At 35.8% G+C, this 19,185-nt stretch overlaps 1 protein-coding gene across 1 annotated transcript in view; it reads left to right on the top strand.

Annotated features, from left to right (window-relative positions):
* The window catches only part of LOC139149010 (inversin-A-like), a 47,624-nt gene extending 29,030 nt beyond the window's left edge, over window positions 1-18,594 (top strand). The window contains exons 5-16 of the mRNA XM_070720502.1: window positions 1,510-1,812; window positions 2,696-2,894; window positions 5,043-5,176; window positions 6,993-7,153; window positions 8,038-8,932; window positions 9,148-9,317; window positions 10,229-10,306; window positions 10,770-10,957; window positions 12,172-12,338; window positions 12,776-12,982; window positions 14,087-14,170; window positions 14,869-18,594. Coding sequence (XP_070576603.1) covers window positions 1,510-1,812; window positions 2,696-2,894; window positions 5,043-5,176; window positions 6,993-7,153; window positions 8,038-8,932; window positions 9,148-9,317; window positions 10,229-10,306; window positions 10,770-10,957; window positions 12,172-12,338; window positions 12,776-12,982; window positions 14,087-14,170; window positions 14,869-15,059 — 2,777 coding nt within the window. The 3' untranslated portion in view covers window positions 15,060-18,594. The remainder of the gene's footprint in view (window positions 1-1,509; window positions 1,813-2,695; window positions 2,895-5,042; window positions 5,177-6,992; window positions 7,154-8,037; window positions 8,933-9,147; window positions 9,318-10,228; window positions 10,307-10,769; window positions 10,958-12,171; window positions 12,339-12,775; window positions 12,983-14,086; window positions 14,171-14,868) is intronic.
* Window positions 18,595-19,185: the final 591 nt, after the last annotated feature.

Genomic DNA, 19,185 nt, shown 5'->3' with positions numbered 1-19,185 from the left:
TTGTGTTGAAAACATTTTCAGATTTTTGTTGGAAAGCAAAAGTACTTACCTATTTTTTCTCTACTTGTGGATTACCCTATCAACTGATATTTTTATTTTATTGAAAATACTGAATTGTCACTCAGTGATCTATAACAAAGTCAAAGTGGTTGACCTAAATAAGGCTGCAGATTCCTGAATTGGTTATAAATCTTCTGAAAAGTTCATTGAATGTTCAAGTCCGAAAGTCGTACTAACTTGATCTTCTCACTCATTCCATTGAGAAGACTGGTCCAATTTAATCCAAGACATGTATAGAGAATTTACAATGTGGTGAAATCCTTGTCAGCTCTCAATCTTGTCCTAAAGTGATGGAAAGAATTAGAATGGTCAATATTGATGTGCGCTCACATGAAAATAGCATATTCTTCTTGTCTTAGAGGGTTAATCAATGAAGGTTTTATATTAAATGATTCACCATGACATTTTAAGCAGCATTCATCAGTCATGAAGATTTTGTCTTTATAGTCAGCCAAGAAATCAGTCGGCTCAACTTATCGTGTGTCTGTATCAAAATGGCTGTTGCTTCAGCTTTCTCAAATGTCAATGCAGTATTTTGCATCAGGTACGCTTGCAGTCAGAAAACATTTTCTACAAATCTTGTGCCTATTTGTATGTACTATGACCTGATCTGAAAATGCCCATCAGTGTTGTAGAGTCGGTGTTGTATGTAAGCCGTCCCCTCCCTTCTTGAGAGACATGTCAGAGAGAAGCCACAGATTTGTGCTAAATGATTTAGAGCATGCAGGTTGAAGTCCTTTGGGGTTCAGCTACATGTTGGATGGATCCCTTGTGAGATGCATGTCTTGTTACTCCTAGTAACACATCAACCGTACCGTACCACACATTACAGTGTGAACATGTCATAGGGCTCATGAACAAGCTGGATACAGGCCAATCAGTTGGTGCAACATTAAAAAATTTCCTTTTGTCGAAAAAGCTACGTAAAAGATTTTTCAGATGTGAAGTCAATATTTTGTGGGAAAAAGCATTGATGATGCCAAACTACTGTGAATAAGGCGTGGCTCAAAAGATAAAAATAGTTCAGTCAGAGCTTTTTGTATGCCCCGGCATGATTTTGTATCCTAGTATTTCTGTTTGATGTATCATTCAATAGTTAACATTTTGCTTTTTGTATGAAATAAATCACACTGGCAGTGCAGCACAGAATTCAATAAATACTGTTGGTTGTAACAGAGAATGCCATCTAACAAGTTGATTTAAATTCCAACCCTCAAAATACCAGGATGTAAGGTCATGTAAGGGTCATGAAAATAGCCAATTATGGTAGATTTATGGCATTTTCAATTTTTTGATCATCACATGAATTAAAGTAATGCATGTCAGAGTGTTACACATTTAATCCTTGAAGTAAGCACTTCTTATGGACAATCACTCCTTGGATCAGGAATAGATTTCCTCAACCATAATTTGGAAAGATTAAACCTCAAACAATAACTTTTCTTTCAGTCTGTGGTCATGGTGACTTGATAGAATACCTGATACAGAATGGAGCAGAACCTTCACTGCCAGACATTCATGATGCATATCCCATGCACTATGCAGCACAAATGTGTGGGGACACTCAGGTGCAACACTTAGGCTTACGATGTCTCAAAGCTCTGCTGAAAAACAAAGCTGCCTATGATTGTAAGGATAATAATGGCCGCCAGCCGTTGCTATGGGCAGCCAGTGCAGGAAGCAGTGCGGCATGTCAGATGCTGGTACAGGAAGGAGCTGACGTCATGGCAACTGATAAGGATATGTTGACAGGTAGTTGTCCCAGATATTGACACATTTTAATTTTTAATACATTGTAATATTTTGAAAGTGAGGTTTTATATGAAACCGTTACTAGTTATATACACATGGGATTGCTGAACTAGATATCTGCAGTGAATTCATCACTGCATTCAATAAATCTTAGGGAAATATTCCATACCTCGAAGTAAAAACATTTAAATATACTGAAGTCTCAGTAATTGAATTGAGAACATCTGAAATACTACTTATTTACTGATAATCGGGAAAAACAAAATTTTGGTAGAAACTGAGCTGTGAGGGCGCACTCTACAGGTTGCACACTAAAGAATACAAATGGACAACATACAAGTAGTGGCAACCATTGTATGTTTCCAAGGTAACAAACTTATTTCTAGATCACTATTTGTCAATCAATGTCTGATTCTGTTATGGCCATCAAAAATTACAGCGTAAGTGCCAAATTTATCAAACTAAATACTGATCAAAATAAATGATAATAAACTAATCTTGCTGAACAAATACTTGAAAACTTTCTTCTTCTTGATAATTTATCATTTCTAAAAGATAACAGAGAATTTTACAAGACACTTGTAATAACTCTTTAAATTTCTAAAATTATTTCTGTTCTCAAGACATTGTTTGTGAGTGATGCATGTGGTATGTTTTTGGTGTTTTGTGGATGTTATGAACCGTAGATTTTGTGATGAGGAAAGTTTTTATAGCATTGAAAATGTTCTTTATTTCAGATTTTAAAAAATGATATACTTCACTTCAGTGTCCAAAAGTTAATAGAGATTCATGAATACATATTGTGAATGATTTCATCTCTCTCTTTTGAAATTAAATTGATTTGAAAGTAACTTGAAAGATAACAATTTATTTTCACTGACAGCCCTTCACTGTGCTGGTAGCCGAGGTCATCCAGAGTGTGTCAAGACCCTTGTCGTTGACTGCAAATCTGAAGTTGATCCCAAGGACAAAAATGGCTGTACACCTTTGTTTTATGCCTTGACACTGGGACACCTGAAGTGTGTATCTTTGCTTCTTGAATACAATGCCAGTACTACAACGCAAGATATCAAAGGAAGAAGGTAAAAAATCTTAATCATGATACTGTATTCCTGTTATTCTTTTATGTATGTGCGTATGTTTATGATTTCCTCCAATGAGGTGCATGGATAGGATTATCTGCTAAAGTAAACTTTGTTATCACAATCAGTTTACCACTTAACTTGAATACAAATGTACCAACCAGGCTCTTGACCCCGTATAACTTTTGTAGAATTGATGAGAACAGATTTCCCAAGCCTAGTGATATGTTGATGCATATGCTGCAATGGCCGTAGACTAATATCTTCGTTGCACTTATAACAGCCACAGGTTCATGCTCATATTTTTCCAAATACACTAGCCATGTCTCACTGATTTTGTGTTACTGTATTTTAATCAGACATGTGACCCTCATTCCTGACCAGTAACCCATGGCATAGTTTATATGATTCCAACCTTTGACAGATAGATAGGACTTTATTTTGTTTACTGTTGCCTAGACTTGAGGATGTGATTTTGACTTTTGATGTGCGAGTTTTGTGACTCTGGACAGAAAATATTTGCTCAGAAAAAAGAGATAACTTTTAGACCTGGCTTCTTGAGAATGAGAATGTGCAGACAGGGAAAAGACAATTATTAGACAGAACTCTGAAGTCATGAAAACAACCTTATTAACAGTACATTATACCGGATAATGATTGAAATTTCAATGCATTTATGGAATTCCGTGTATCATGTTGACCAAATTAATGAAAAACTGACTCGGAGAAAGTTCTTCCTGATTCAAGATATCAATTCACATGTAAATTCATTTCAAATTTATCAAATTATTATTATTGATACAAATATTATTTTTATCATTATTGTAGTTGCCATTATTTTTGTTGTTGTAGTTGATGCTGTCGTTGTTGTAGTTGACCGTGATACCCTTTATGTACAAAAACATAACACTGGAGTGGTGATATTTTGTTGTCGGAAATAAAATATTAAAGTGTTTTTACACATTTCTTAAGGTTCCCTGCATGTAGGGAATGGAGATATTATATTTCCATGGTGCATTACAGTAAGGCTAATCAAAGGAAATTAATGCCATAATCGGTGAGGGCAGCATTTGATACGATGAGCAAGATTACATTAGGAAGATGTTTTCGTCAATGAAGAGATGTCGTTACTATGTATTGTTGTTTTTTACATGCAAAGTTGATTACAGCCTACCAGATCCACTGTGACAAACATAAAACGGGAAAGACAGGGGTCTTTAAAGTTTGTAACTGTTAGTAACTGTCTTTGATGGACAACAATTGCTGTCTATTGTCGGCATTTGACACAATGACAGCTTTATTGTCTGCTTACACAAATCATCAACATGACAATAGTCTCAGATAACTGTTGCTCGTTACTGTAAGGTCATCGCTGGTTGCTATAGGAAACTTGTTTGATGATCAGTGCACAAAGTCAGCCTGAGCAAAAGTCTTGATTCCCTTTGGAGGAGTTTATCAAGGGATTTCACAGCTTCTAGTGTGTTTGCTTGGATAATTTCACAACCAAAAATGAAGGTACAGTTATGTTAATGTCTTTTCTTTTCCGGTTAGTGTCTGATGGGCCAGACGTTAGGGGGATAGTCTGAATGGGCCAATTATTGTTAGCCTATTCAGTTGAGTGTGTTCAAATGCATTCAAGTGTTCCTCAGTTAGTAAGCAAAGCCAGTCATACATCAAAGAATAGTCCTTTAAAGTACGTTCACATTGTTGGCAGCTGTGTTCCGTTAAAAGGTGGTACTTTCTTAAGGATATTTTAAGTGAACTAGGTGAAAGCTTTCTGCAGTCTCTGGTGAGTTCACTTTACTTGTGAAAACCACACCGCCGTTAGTTCCAGCCACTCTTTAAATGTGACGCATATCAAAATCAGATCATGATTGCTTTCATGTTGTATAGACTCAGCATTGGAGACACTTTACCGTGTTTGACCTGGCTTGTCTAGTTTGAAGTTTACCATGTGTCATATGCTAATTAGCCTTGGAGTTCAGTTGTTGGAAGTTATACATCAGTAGCTGAACCAGTCGTGTTCATTCACACACCTGTGCTACATGATCCACATCTAATGACTGTACTCTGCAACGGAGCAACTCACTCATTTGTCTTTGAATTTTCCTCACTTAAAATTTGACTGCCTTTCCTTGATTTTGGCAGCCCTGCTCACTGTGCCGCTGTCAAGGGTAACTTGGGATGTCTGAAACTACTTGCCAATGCCAAGGCACCACTGAATATGGCCAACAAGGCTGGTAACCATCCATTACACGACGCTATCCATAAAGGACACAGAGGTGAGTGGAAAATCTGTCCATGCCATACATAATTCAGGTCATTTTTTTCTCTCTTGTTCTAACATATAGCAGCTTTCTTTTTATTCTGCTTGAATTAACATTGATGCTGCATATATTTCATACTTGACTTTGTCACAAAATGCTATTGAGTAACACATGAAAATTTTGTATTCAGTTCGTTTTGCCTGCATGCCATCTGTGTAGTATAGTTTGCATTAAACCAATACCAATATCTATTTGAAAGGACAGGACATCTTATTCCTAGAAGAGAAAAAGATGCGATCCAGAAAATATGGACAGAGAATGAGATATTAAAATATGAGTTAGAGTTTCAGTGCCAAGTTAGTTGGAATATTATAACTCAACATATTAAAACATAGCTATGTGCTGTGGCTAGTCTTAATTGCTTTGCTGTGTATCACAACTGCTTTCTGTTGAAGTTATAGAGTTTCAATATTTCATTAAAGTAGAGCTTAAGTTTTAATTAACTGAAGCTTTTTAGCAAATGAGCAAATAGACAGACATCCTTCACAAAACAGACCCAGCCCAGATTGCTAAGTGTTAAAACCTCAGTGTTGTTTGTGTGTTTGAGTTGACAAGGGAATGTTTACTCATACATGTGAATACTTCAAAGGAACCAAAGTTACCGACAGCTGAGAACTGTAAATGCAAGAATGATATTGTGTATGGTATATTCTAACTTTTAAATTATTTTAAGACTTGATTCACTGGCTTAATCCTGAATTTAACAAAACTAGAATATCCTCCTAGTTGAATATATTTTATGGGAACAATTGAATATAAACTGTGGTACATTACGGAAAGAAATAGTTAAAAACTTTAAAAAAAGCAGGAAATTGTCACACATAGCAGTGAGAAGTTAATAGCTTAGGAAGAGAAAATATCAAGTGCCAATGTAAACCTGCTACAAATTTTATGCGCTTGTCATCCCGCGATGGTGAAGTGACATAAGATACTTCTGATATTTTTATGCCCATGCAGTGAATTTGACTGAAAAAAATTCAAAGTAAAAACAGATGAAGTTTTTTATTCTTTAGAAGACTTACTATTGTTATTTACTCATAAACTTCGGTGGAGATGGGAGGATTTTTTATAGATACAAATGCCGATCGCTTGTATCAGTGGCAAATTTTAGCATTAGTCTGTCAGACTAGCAGATGACATTGGGTTATCAAAAGGTAATAGGTTGTCGAGTCAACCATGATGGTGAAATATTTGGCAATGGATTGACAAACAGGAAAAAATTTACAGTTTCAATGTCTTTGATGTCAATGAGTAAAGACATTTAAAAGAAGTCATCTGAAGTATTGCGTCATTAAATTGTAATGCAGCAATGTAGAGGTCATCAATGCGTGTTATAGTGTAAGATCAATGCTCTCATCACAGTTCATCAAAGGATTCAGATTTGTGATTATTTAATGGAGAATACATCCAGATGACCTTTGTTTAACCAAGTCAAAAGACTATTGTCATTTTCAAACAAAGTGAAAAGATGCACTCCTTCAAAATTCCAAATGACAAGAGTAATTAAAAAAGCAAGGTAATAACTCGAGCTGTTTTTTTGTTTTCAAGACGTATTGTTTGACTTTCTGAATGTTTCTGTGACAAAGATTTCCTTCTGTGAATGTAGAGGTCAGGCTGTATAGTTTCTTAACAGTATCCTGTTGCACATCAGATTTATAAGAACATCTGTGTTAAAGAATCAAGGGCTGTTTTCACTGAGAAATCCAAATGGTCATATTGTAGATCAAGTTTTGAATTATGCTAACCTGACTTTGATTTTTTTTTCAACCAGATGTTGTGCAATATTTGTTGGAGTTTGGATGCGATCCCAACTCTGCAAATGATGCAGGGATGACCGCACTGCACCAAGCGGCCGCTGCCAATAATGAAGTCATCTGTAAAATGTTAGTTGATGCAGGGGCTCGCGTCAACGAAATTATGAAAACTGACGAAGTAAGTCTGTTGTGTGCTTGACTGGAACTAGTTAATAGTAATTATGAAAACATGTGAAACATCTGTCAACATCTGTAGGTACCTATGTATGGAGAAGGGTGTGTATTAATTCAACTCAAGAATGTAACTGGTGCAAATTAGTACAAGCAGTACGAGTCGATGCAATGGTTTGCTCTGTGCATATTTCCCAGGATGTACACTGTGGTAGAGAAACTTACCAGAATGTCTTGTAACACAGTCACTTTGTTTCTGAAATGAATCCATAATTAATGTGCTAATTTGAAAGAGACATGGAAGTAACTGCTTGAACAATTTCAGCTAATGCTCCTTGACTTTACCATGACAAGCTAATCCCTTGTACAACAAATAATTTTCATTCTAAGTATCAACAAAAACAACTGTCAAAAGTCTTTCTACTTCTGTTCTGAAACTATAGAGTTTTTTAATAGAAAGACAAAATTTTTATGAAATCTTTTATCACAGAATAAATATGTTGACATTGAAAGAGTGAGATATAAATACTACAAAACAAAGCAAATAAAACATCATGGCTTCACTTCATCTCAACAATTTGTCACACTGCCCACTTAGTTGAAACTAACTCACAAATTAAGTGAAAATCCATAACATTAATCAGTGAGTGACATTTTGTATCCGAGTACAAAATCTTACATCGGGAGTCAAGTACACTTGCAATTACAGCTATATATATTTCATCTCTACCTAACCAGTAAGGTCACGGATCAGCTCTATCTATGCATGTGATATGGTGTTTTGGTGATTTCTGAAAGTTTGATTTTTAACAAATAAAATGGCCACAATTGCTGAAGTTATCAGTATTTCGTCCATGCTTATGTTTTGTCCTGTCTTTTTTCACATTGCAGTTCAAGTACTCCACTCCTCTAGATTCAGCCATGGAAAAAGGCGGCAACAGATATACGGTTGAATATTTGAAGAGTGTTGGTGGTAAACGAGCCTCATCAATTATAAATGATGCTTCCATCATCATCGGCAGGACTTACCGTAACCATCAGAGACGAAGAGAGTTAGAAGCCAAGGAGAAAGAGGAGGGTGGAAATACACCTGGCAGCAACAACGGTGAATCAGGTGAACAAGCTATTGCAAACGGTGACATCCAGAAACAAAACTCAGAGACAAATACAGCGTCAGTTGCTGATTCATCAGGACAGCAAAGAAATGAACAACAAAAGAACGGGGAAACTACCGTAACAGTTCTTGAAAATGGTGAAGTGAAGGAAGAAGAGGACACTGAGAACAAGAAAGATACAGAAAAGACTTCAAAGAAAATGAAAAGTCCTTACCTTGCCCCTCAACCCTGGCTAGCTGATAAGAAGAAGAAAGGCACAAAGAAAGTGCAAACTCAGAAAGCTATCGTGGAAACTAGTTATGATAAAGAGGCTAGCCAGGGATTTGTAAAACCAGTATCACTATGGAATGGGGAGAAGACTCCTCCACCAGTTATTTCTAGAAGCCCTCCGAGGAACTCTCCAACAGGCAGGCCACGGGCGACAAGAAGTGCAGGAACCCGGCGAGCAGGAGCTAGCACTCCAACGAGTGTCCACAGTGAAGGAGATGCACAGAAAAATGCTCTCAGTGCTGAATTGAGAGAAGAAAGACAAAACGAACTGATACAAACTCATCATCAACAGAACCCAAGAAACATTTCACCGATTACTCGAGCTGAGATGCCTATTGATTCGGATTTAATCGCATTTGAAGTTCAGCAAAAAATGTTAAACTGGGATAAATACTTGGAAGGTGAGTGACAATAATTGTACTTTTATCAAAGATATTTCGAAAATCAACCATACTTTCAAAACTCTTTTGAAATACCAGTTTACTTTCAGAGGTTGGGTGAAATTTCATGCAAAAGAAGTACGTTCATAATGAAGAAACAGTTGGATCAACATTTTCTCACAGCCAGACATGTACTCACAAACGGGATAACAGATTCTTTGAATTCTTTTGAACAGAGGAATTGTCATTTCTTGACGAGATCATCAAGTGTAACCACCCAGCCTTTGACGAAATCCATGAAGAGGCAGAGCTGTACAAAGCTGAACTGGCTAGACACCTCAATGAACTCAAACGTAGAGTGGACCATAATTCAAGACAGTTGGACATAAGTCTGCGGCATGAAGCAGTAAGGTTCACTTTTCAGATTGATGTTTTCCTGTCTTTCCAGTTTGGCCAATAATTTTGATTGGGTTTTGGCATACATTGACAAACACTAACCACCTGCACTCGTCATTTCAATATCTGTGAGTTTTAAAAGAAATGACATATAAAACATGTAAGTGGTGTATGGTCAAACTGATCTACAACCTGCCAATATCAGCTATCTCTACAAATAAATGATACTTTGAAAAAGTTCTAAACCCTTATTGCTGTCAAAGTATTCTTTCATCATTAGACAATATCAGGTAGTTTCATTGTTGATTTGAAATTATCACAGTAACACTCACTGCATGTAGAATTCAACACACATGTATTGCTAGCAATGTACACAGATTAACCCTTAATGTAGTATGTGCTTCAAACATGAAAGACTTGCAATCAAACTGAAACATTCCTTAATAGATACATTCATTCTCTTACCAAATCAACAATAAAAATCAGGGTTCATTTCACAAAGTTTGTTATTACAGGAATAAATTTCCTGACATTTACCGATATTTGAAATTCTAAATTGCTGCCATCCCTGTGTTAACTCTTGGGGAAAAATACAATATTTGATTTAGCAAAAACTAAGACAGTGAAAATTTTTCCTTCTCCAAGAGCTTTGAAATGAGCCCCGATAAGTTGTAGATCAGAAAAGAATGATGAAAATTTGAGAGTCCAAATATCTGTCCCCAAGGCGAATTGTGCCTTAATATCTCTAACTCATGGGAATGGATTGATAATCAGAGGAGGATAACAGAAAAGTGTGACTAAGTGTGACTGTTGGTCTTTCATGAATGTGTGTGCTGTGTTATTGAAGTATAAATGTACAACCAGTCACTTGTCAAGTTGCATCTGGTGAGAAAATCTGTCTTCTCTCATTCAAATTTGAAGGAAAAAGACAAAGAAAACAATGATAAGATGGAACAGGAGCTTCAAGAGGGACTTGAAGAAGCTGACAACACATTTACGGTAAAAATGTATTGACTAACTTACTAACATGGTTTTGATGGTGACTGTTGCATTGGCCAGCTACTAACATTGCTTTTGAGGAGAGTATTGGCCAGCTATTAACATTGCTTTTGAGGAGAGTATTACACTTGAAGGAGAACAGTGCACTGTTTACTAATGTGTTCAGCAGATGGACCAACATATGTGTACTTTCAGGATGTGATTATGTTCACTGATATCATATTTGCATATAATGATTATAGTTACAGGAATGTATCGGCAAAGAATTTGATGCTGCTTTGAAATCAAAGCCGGATTTTACAAGTCTAAGAGAAACCACAAAATTAATATTTTAAAAGATGGAAATCAGCACTTGTAAAGTTTACTTATGATTAATGTTTATTGTTGCTCCCTATTTATAATTATTATTATAGATTGATTGAGTTATTTACCTGTTTACCTATTTTTTTGATTGCTAACTCAGAGAGTTTCAATGGGAGCTAGGGAGTCCAGGCTCAAAACTCAACAACAGAATGACTTACGTGAGGAACAGTTGAACCGACTGACACCAGGAAGAAGACCAACACTGGAACAGTGGTTACGCATGAAAACCATGGATTACTACAACCCGCCATTACCCATTGACGATGATTCCGAGGAAGATGAGATTGAGTAAGTGTGCAGTTAATGAGCGATGTTGATGTTTGTGCCAACTGGTTTAAAAGTATTGGGAGGTTATGTATGATTTGCCAGTCATACGTGAAAATATTTTATAATTCAATAACGTATTAAGACAACAATACTGCAACGAGGTGAGCTTTACTATTCTTACAGGAAATTTGAGTTCTGTACGTCAAAGGAAATACAACATTATGACCTGTGATTGTAGCTGCAGTATTGGAAGTTCTTTGAGTCCAGCTGGTGACAGGGCTTAACCCTTTCACCCCCAGTTCCCTGTGTACAGGTCCAACTTTACCATAGAAAACAACGGATTTGGGACAAACCATGGTGGTGACAGGGCTTAAAGAGCTACAGTTGTTATGACTGTGATTAGAACTTTAAGTGAATACTTCTGTTCTAATATTCATTAACATTTGTTGACAGAAACTGTTTATCACCATGGAGACAAATAACCACACGTGTTCCATTAGTCTTTGTTCCATCTAAACAGGCATTGTACTTGTTAATTAAAACTGGTTCCAGTTTCCAAATATTTGAATTAAGTGTTACATTGACACATTCCTGTGAGGAAAAACATTTTATTTGGTGCATTCAAATCCTTGATTTGCGGTTGACTGCATAATCATGTACAGTAGAGGCCGGTACATCCTTCAAGAGTGTTTTTATTTCACTTTGTGTTTTCTTGTTTGAGGAAGAATGCACCTTGGGGACAGCTTTTAGGACTCTGGAATTTTTACAATTGCTCATTGATGTACCACTTGTTAAGGGCTCATTGTAAATCTCTTAGAATAAAAAAAAATTCACCATTTTAGTTTTTTCCTCATAGAGTTAACACAAGGATGATGGCCATTTTGAATTTCAAATATCAAACAATATTAGGTAAATTGTTTCTCTAGTACCAAATTTGCATGATGACCCCTAATTTTCATTTTTATTTTGTAAGACAATAATTGAAAGTTTCATTGAGGAAAGTTTGAGCGAAAGTTTGTCTTTCACTTTCAAGGTGCAAACTACCTTAATATGAACTTTGAACCATTACTCCCATTAAGACGGGCACAGATGTGCATGTCTACTTTGATCACAGGGTGATGAGATGTAATGTTTTATGGATTGGTGATCAATGAAATACTGCCTAAAATGTAAAAATCTGAATTTTAAACGGTGAGCATTTCAAAATAAGCAATTTCATCTTTTTTCAATCACAGAGAAATAGACATTGAGCAGCTCAGAAAAAATAAACATACTGAATGGGTCAAGAAAAAGAACATGGAGTATGCTAAAAAGAAACAATCAGTCCGTCCACAAAATGTCAGATTTTACAAAGTCAAACCAGTCAAGGTGACCAGACCAGGAACAGGATCAAAAAAAGAAAGTGAGTAGCCATATTGTTTTGAAGTACGTTGTTTCAAATCATTTAAAATTTCGACACGGGAAGTAATTTGTATGACAAAAATTTGACCAAAATGATTAAGAAATTATTCATGTTCTTTTACAAAATCTATGTATTGTCTTCTTTCTGTGATTTATGTTCAGATATTTCCATTTATGTGCCCATCTGTGTTCATACTGAGTGTGTGTTTACATTGCTAAGCTCTCTAAGTGTAGTCAAAAGTGAAAATTTATAAAATATCTCTCTATACCGGTACTTCTGGTATTTTCACGGGTTGTTCAACTGGAAGTACACAGTGCCATTAACCTGTATTGATGGCAGTACTGTTATAATAACTGTGATCGTCATCATTATGCTTCCCTCACATCAAATTTTTTTCACTAAGTTGTTCTAATCTGGTATGACAATTCAATTTCCAGGCATGAATCCAGACTGGAGACCAAGTTCTGTACAGCCACAGAGGTCAACAGCAGCACCAACACCAATGACTCTACCACACTATGTCAAATCTCCTTTTAGTCATCGTACAACAAAGGAATGCCCTCAGTACAAGAAGGCACAGCCACAGAGAAACCAGATGTTTCCAGGCAAATACAGCAGTGCTCAGATGAGACTCATGAGAGGAAGTGAGTCTTCTTCTTTTGTCCAGGATGACAAAATTATTGAGACATCAAAGTTGATAAATCCCTATCAATATCCCTTGCAAAGTTCCTTTCTCTCTAGGAAGACTGCAAGGAACTTAGACTGGTGGTGTATGACATGTCCTGCTGCTTGCTGAGTGTGTTTTCTTTCCTCAATGTCTCTCCACTTCCCAGCTAGACAAGGCTATTCAACTCGATAATCTGCAGCAATTTGTGCACACAGAATGTTACAAATATTCGCTATGTGGGATGTAAATAAAGTTAACACATAGGATCGTTATTATTATTGATTTTATAAGCAAAATGCATGTGCGTGTGCTGTGGTCGATTGTTTTGGGTTTATTCACAGAACAAGGGAAAGGGAGGGAGTCAAGGGAAGATAACACACGCAGCAAGCAGCAGGAAAGATGGTAAACTGAAAGTCTTAGTTCTTTGTTGTTTCCAGGGGCTGTTTCCCTGGGAGATAGGAACATTGCAAGGCATATTGATAGGGACTTATCAACTTTACATCTGTCTCAGACATTTTGTCCTCGGATAAAGATATCTGTGTCCCTATGAGGAATTGTTTAACTCAGATTGAATGCGTGATGCACTGTCAGCAAAGTTTCCTCATCATAACATGTTAGATTACTCCTATCATAAATTACAATGAAAGATAATAATAACATGGATGTTTTTTAAATCCAGTTAGAAATAACTACATGTATGTGCTTTGTAATAGCAAGACATTCAGTGATTTAAGTTTTTGCTTCTCTAGCTTTGTACACTTCTTGCATGTCATGAAATTTCACATGTTTCAGGGACAGTTGTGGAAATGTCTATTGTGTTGGAGGGACCTGTAAAAATTATTCTTGAAAATGTCTGATACAATACATGGTAGATGTTGATAAGATTCAAATACTTGCCCTAGTCAAACACTCAAACAAACCTGGTATAACTCATGCAAAAATCCTCCAAGAAAATTGCTGAAAAATGCCTGGAAGGTCATTGAATTTCACATCAAGGTCTCTACACTTGTTCCCATGATAAGTGGTAGATTTGTAAATGACAAAGAAAACATTTTGTTAGAACCTATTTGTACTTTCACAGACTCACCAAATTCCCTAGATGGCAAGCTGTCCTATAGCAGTGCAACACAGGAAGAAACTTACGACCTGAGAGCATCGTTAGACAGTAAGTCAAGTCTGATTTCTTTGATGTCTATTATATTTACACTTATTACATCTGGGATGTAGGATTCATGATTCAGCACTGTGAATCAATATCAGTGAATTTTATAATAAATGTCTCACTACATTTTGGAAGTGCTGGTGTTGTTGTCTCCCAGTTTATTCGCAGAAACAGTGCTTGTATTTTAGACTGATATTTTTCAATGCCGAATACCTGTCTATGAAACATTACAATGACTGAATCTTGTCAAGGCTTATTTTTGTTCAGAATTTGGAATCCCTGAGTGGTTATCACCTAGCATAATAAATAATAATGATAATGATTTATTTATAAAGTGTCTATATCCACTGTGATAACAGTGATCAAAGATGCTGTAAAATTACACTGCTATTTAGAAATGAGAAAAGTTCACAACTAAAAGAAAAATATACAAGTGAAAAAAATTAAAAATCAACAAAAACACTTTGCATGTCAACTAATCTGGCAACGTTAAATCACCCAAAAAGTACATAAAAATATTAACTAAAGGCTAATTTAAAAAGGTGTGTTTTAAGGTTTGATTTAAAAGAATAGAGAGTAGGGGGCATCTGATCTCAAGGTATTTTGGCAGAGTTTAAACTGATCAGCAGATCTGAAATTAGGATTCGGAACACATAAAGAAATCATGTCACATAAATAGCATCTGTTTCATATCTATGCAGACAGTGATTCTGGAGGAGCAAACAGGAAAGCCATGAAAAATTTGGTATCAACAAGACGCCAAGACCAACTGATCAAAGACAGGAAGCAGAAACCGCAGAGTATTCTGCCACAGGGTAACCCATCAGCAAAACAAACTTCTTCATTTGAAGGTATGAACGGAGTAGCACCGCACTCAATGGAAGTCTCCTAGTCTTTGAAAGAGATGTAAAAACTGTACACTGGCATTTTTGTGGTCTGGTTATATGTAGAAATATGTACATAAAAGATTATATGTGATTAACAAAATTTTGAAGACTGGACATAGCTCTTTTTTAAGTTATACCGCTATTATGTACATTGCAATATGAGTTGACAGAAATGTTAAGGTTCAAAGCCGCCTGCTTGAGTTTGGTCATTTGCCTTAGCAGAGTATGTCTCTTCAGTATATCTTCCATCCTGGTCTCGGCACCAGAAAATGTTGGGATTTAGATTGTTTGTTTCAGATGATTGATATGAAAGAAAAAGAAATATTTTTATAAAACATGAATAGATTGACTTTCTGCTATTACTGTGTGCATTTTATCAAGAAAGATAAAAAAATGTTTTTGCAAGGTCGATGGTTTTTAAATTTCAAAGTATCCAAATTCAACATTCTCATTGACACGACAGATTTAATCAAGCTTATTGGCGTACAATGGGGAAGATTTTCTGTGAAGTTGAACTTGTTTCATTCACCATTTTTTTGTTTACTTTGTTGGAGATTCAGAAATATCTTGTCGAATGCAACATGACTGAACAAAATTAACTGCTTGGGTTTCCTGTAGCCCCAAAATGCAGACAAACATTGGCTAACTTTTCCCTTTGCTCCAGTTGTGACTGGTACGGATACAAAGAATGAAAGAGTGACACTTGTGTATGATGATCTCATAACCTTTACATCATGTCCTGTGTTACTTTCTGGCTGACTATCGATAGTGTCTGAAGCTTTAAAAGTCTGTTAGGAAAGGAGTACCATAATGATGTGTGCAGACTACAATTCTGTTGTCACATCAAGTAAAAAAATTCATACTCGTGGTTATACCTCAGTCAAAGCAAGAATAAAAGTACTTTGAATAATGCTGAAGTTAAAATGTCAGGACTGTCAGAAGGTTTAAAACCTTTGAACCTAATTGAGTCTACACAGCACTACCTTATGTTTCTACCAAAATCATGTTGGATGGTTCACAGAGAAAGAAATTAGAATTCTCCATTAAAACGCCGTGATTATTCACCAGGTAGTAAAATTTCAGCCTTTCTTGTACAGTGTTGAAAAAATTAAATCGTGCATTGGGTATTAAAATGTGTACATGTGGACATATTCACATCTCTTCATTTCACTAAATAAAAACCAGTCAGTCTTCATTGACCTTCACAGTATGGATAGTTGTTTTCAATGTCAAATTTATTCAGTGTTATAGTATTGGGTGTAAAAATCATGCTGCAAAAGATATTGTGTGTGTTTGTTTTGTTATTTTGATGCTATTCAAACAGCAGCTTTTAAAAATTTCTTGTGATTATATCACTGAAGAAATGTGTATGAGTAATTTTTGTTTCACTTTTGAATTCTTGAACATATCAGTTGGTGTTTAGGTACAAAACCTACTTCAGATCAAGTATTGAAATTTACATGGACACTGTTGCCTTACATTGTATATAAACAGTGAAACTAGACTTGTATATATACTATATTTATGATGAATTATGATAAATTGTTTTCTCTTCTTAAATACTATCCAGTGCTTGCATACAAAAACTAAGCTATTGAAGTTGATGTGAGTTCTCACTTAAGCCCTGGAGCAGATAGGGCATTTTAAAAGTAGCATATTTGAAACTGAAAAAAGATATGTCTACTTGTTTTTTGCAATGTCAAGTATGTATATGGCAATATCTCTGTGTCTTGCAAACTCATTCATGTTGGTTTATACAGACCCATGGAGTGTCATTCAAGATGTTCTTAGGTTCATAAATGGAATTATGTAGAGCAAGATACTGAGTATCCATCCTCGAGTATCATAATGTCTTTTTATTATTCTTGAAAGAGCTCCATGAATGATATCAATTACAAGTATGCTAAGATATTCTACTCAGAAAGGGACAGTTGAAAATGTGGAAAGACATTGGGCCATGCTTAGCCACAGTACAATTTGACACCTTCCTAAGGAATGTGTTTGTGTAAATTCATCTTGAAAGGGCCCCTTGACAAATACTGATTTCTACCACAAGGGATATTGGTCCAGTGATCTTTTCAAGAGTCTGAAATGCTTCAACCAAGATAGAATGTCTATGGGTTGACAAATACTGATTTCTACCACAAGGGATATTGGTCCAGTGATCTTTTCAAGAGTCTGAAATGCTTCAACCAAGATAGAATGTCTATGGGTATCTATCATCTTGAACATTGATAAATCCATTAATTCCTGCAAGTGGTATATAATGCTCTTCCATGGAAGCTGTTTTCCATGGAAAAGCAGTAGCATACGTGTAAGATTAGTTCGGAGAGACCTAACAGAAATATGATCAAGCTTCCAATTTAATACATGTATGATAGCCTACATCTGAACAGCTTTACAGGATTATAATATAAGTTTGGCAGATATTCATAAATCGTGATATCAAAAGTATATTTTAGGGTACAGTGTATTTCATAGTATTTATTGTGATGTTTGAGGTCACATGAAAAAGAAATGTAAATATTTTGCAATATTTTGGCCATTTCATAAACCAGTATTTATGAGAGATTTATGTCTCTGTATATATCTGCCACCTTTTTTGTTTTACTTTCTAGGTTACAGAATATCATGTACAGCAAGGTTTATGTCTTAAATTTCACCATTGTACTTCTTGTTTGTCTTTCTGATAAGCCAAATTTGATATCATAACAAACTTTTTCATTCCCAAACTATTTGAAGATCAAACATCTGTAACAAATTCTAGTTCTACTTTTAAGTTCTGAGTGCAATGAAATGGTTTTATGTTTCTTTACTCATTTATTTCCTACAAGACAAAATTGGTTGTTGTTGTTGTTTCTGTTTCATGAAATGTATTCTTTCACGGTGTAAAATACATTTTTCTTCAGTATTGTGAAAGTTATACTGTTACAGAGATTGGGGTATGAATGTTATAATTGGGATGCCTACTCATTAATGGAGATGCCATCTCATCATACCATACCAATCAACATTTCCTGTTGAGTGAATGTTTGTGAATTCTGAAGTCATTTTCTGCGAGTGCATCTTCTTCTGACAACAGTTTCATGAGGAGACTGCAGAAAATTGTGCTAGGTTCACAAATCATGTGTTTTCTCTGTAATTGACATACAGCACTGTTTGCGGCCATGATGTGTGTCCAACATACCACCAAACCAAGGGTGTTTATACTGCTAAGTATTTTCAATACATGCATGTCCTGATGTGTGACAGTGTATACAACTCATGCAATACTTCCAGTTAGATGTGAAAACCTCACAGGGGGATTTGTAATTTTCTCATCATTGGATAACACTCAGCTTCTCATACTGGATGAAAGCTAAACAAAATACACAGTTCAAAAGTGATGTTGTGAACATGTTTTTGATTGAGTTTTGCCTTGTATTCCTGTAGTGTTGCTCAGTATTACTGCTTTTGATAAACATTGTCATCAACACCTCTCTTGTTAGTGATTTTTTCCTGAATTCTACAAGAATAAATATAATTGCTTATGAAACTCTGTGATGAAATGTCTGTGCGTGTTATTTTCAATCTTGAAGAAATTAATCCCAAGATTAATCTTCAATTTCTGTAAATTTGTTTTTCTACTGTTCCTGATCTGTTACATAGTGAAAAGGTCGACACTTGGTGATCTGAAAGAATACACAAACGCCATGGTGCATTCTATGACACAACCATGCCCTTTATGGTAACTGTTCAAAGTGAGACAAAATGCTCATCTATGTCTGCCATCACTCTTGACTTGGTCAGTATTTTCACACAAAAGACGTGAAGCTTCACTTACTTTGTCACAGACTTGCCCAAGTCGCTTGACTTTTCCCGGCAACAGTTACTGGCAGTAGTTACTGCTAAGGACCAATGTGTTCAACCCATGATCTACGCAACAATCTACCACTAATGCAATGGTCGGTTGAAATTTATTCCTTCAATTAAACCATTACTGTGTATTTGTGGTCATGTGGTTCAGCTCGACCAATTAAAAGGCGATGGACAGGGCATGGTAATATAATTTATAATTACCAAAAATTTCCTGATAATTTCACGAAGTCATTTTGAACGACAAAATCACATGAAAATCATTGACATGCCTGT

The sequence above is a fragment of the Ptychodera flava genome, chromosome 14 (assembly GCF_041260155.1).
Source record: "Ptychodera flava strain L36383 chromosome 14, AS_Pfla_20210202, whole genome shotgun sequence".
NCBI classification, from domain to species: domain Eukaryota; kingdom Metazoa; phylum Hemichordata; class Enteropneusta; family Ptychoderidae; genus Ptychodera; species Ptychodera flava.
The sequence above is the reverse complement of the archived record's forward strand: the minus strand, read 5'-3'. Positions and strand labels throughout refer to the sequence as shown.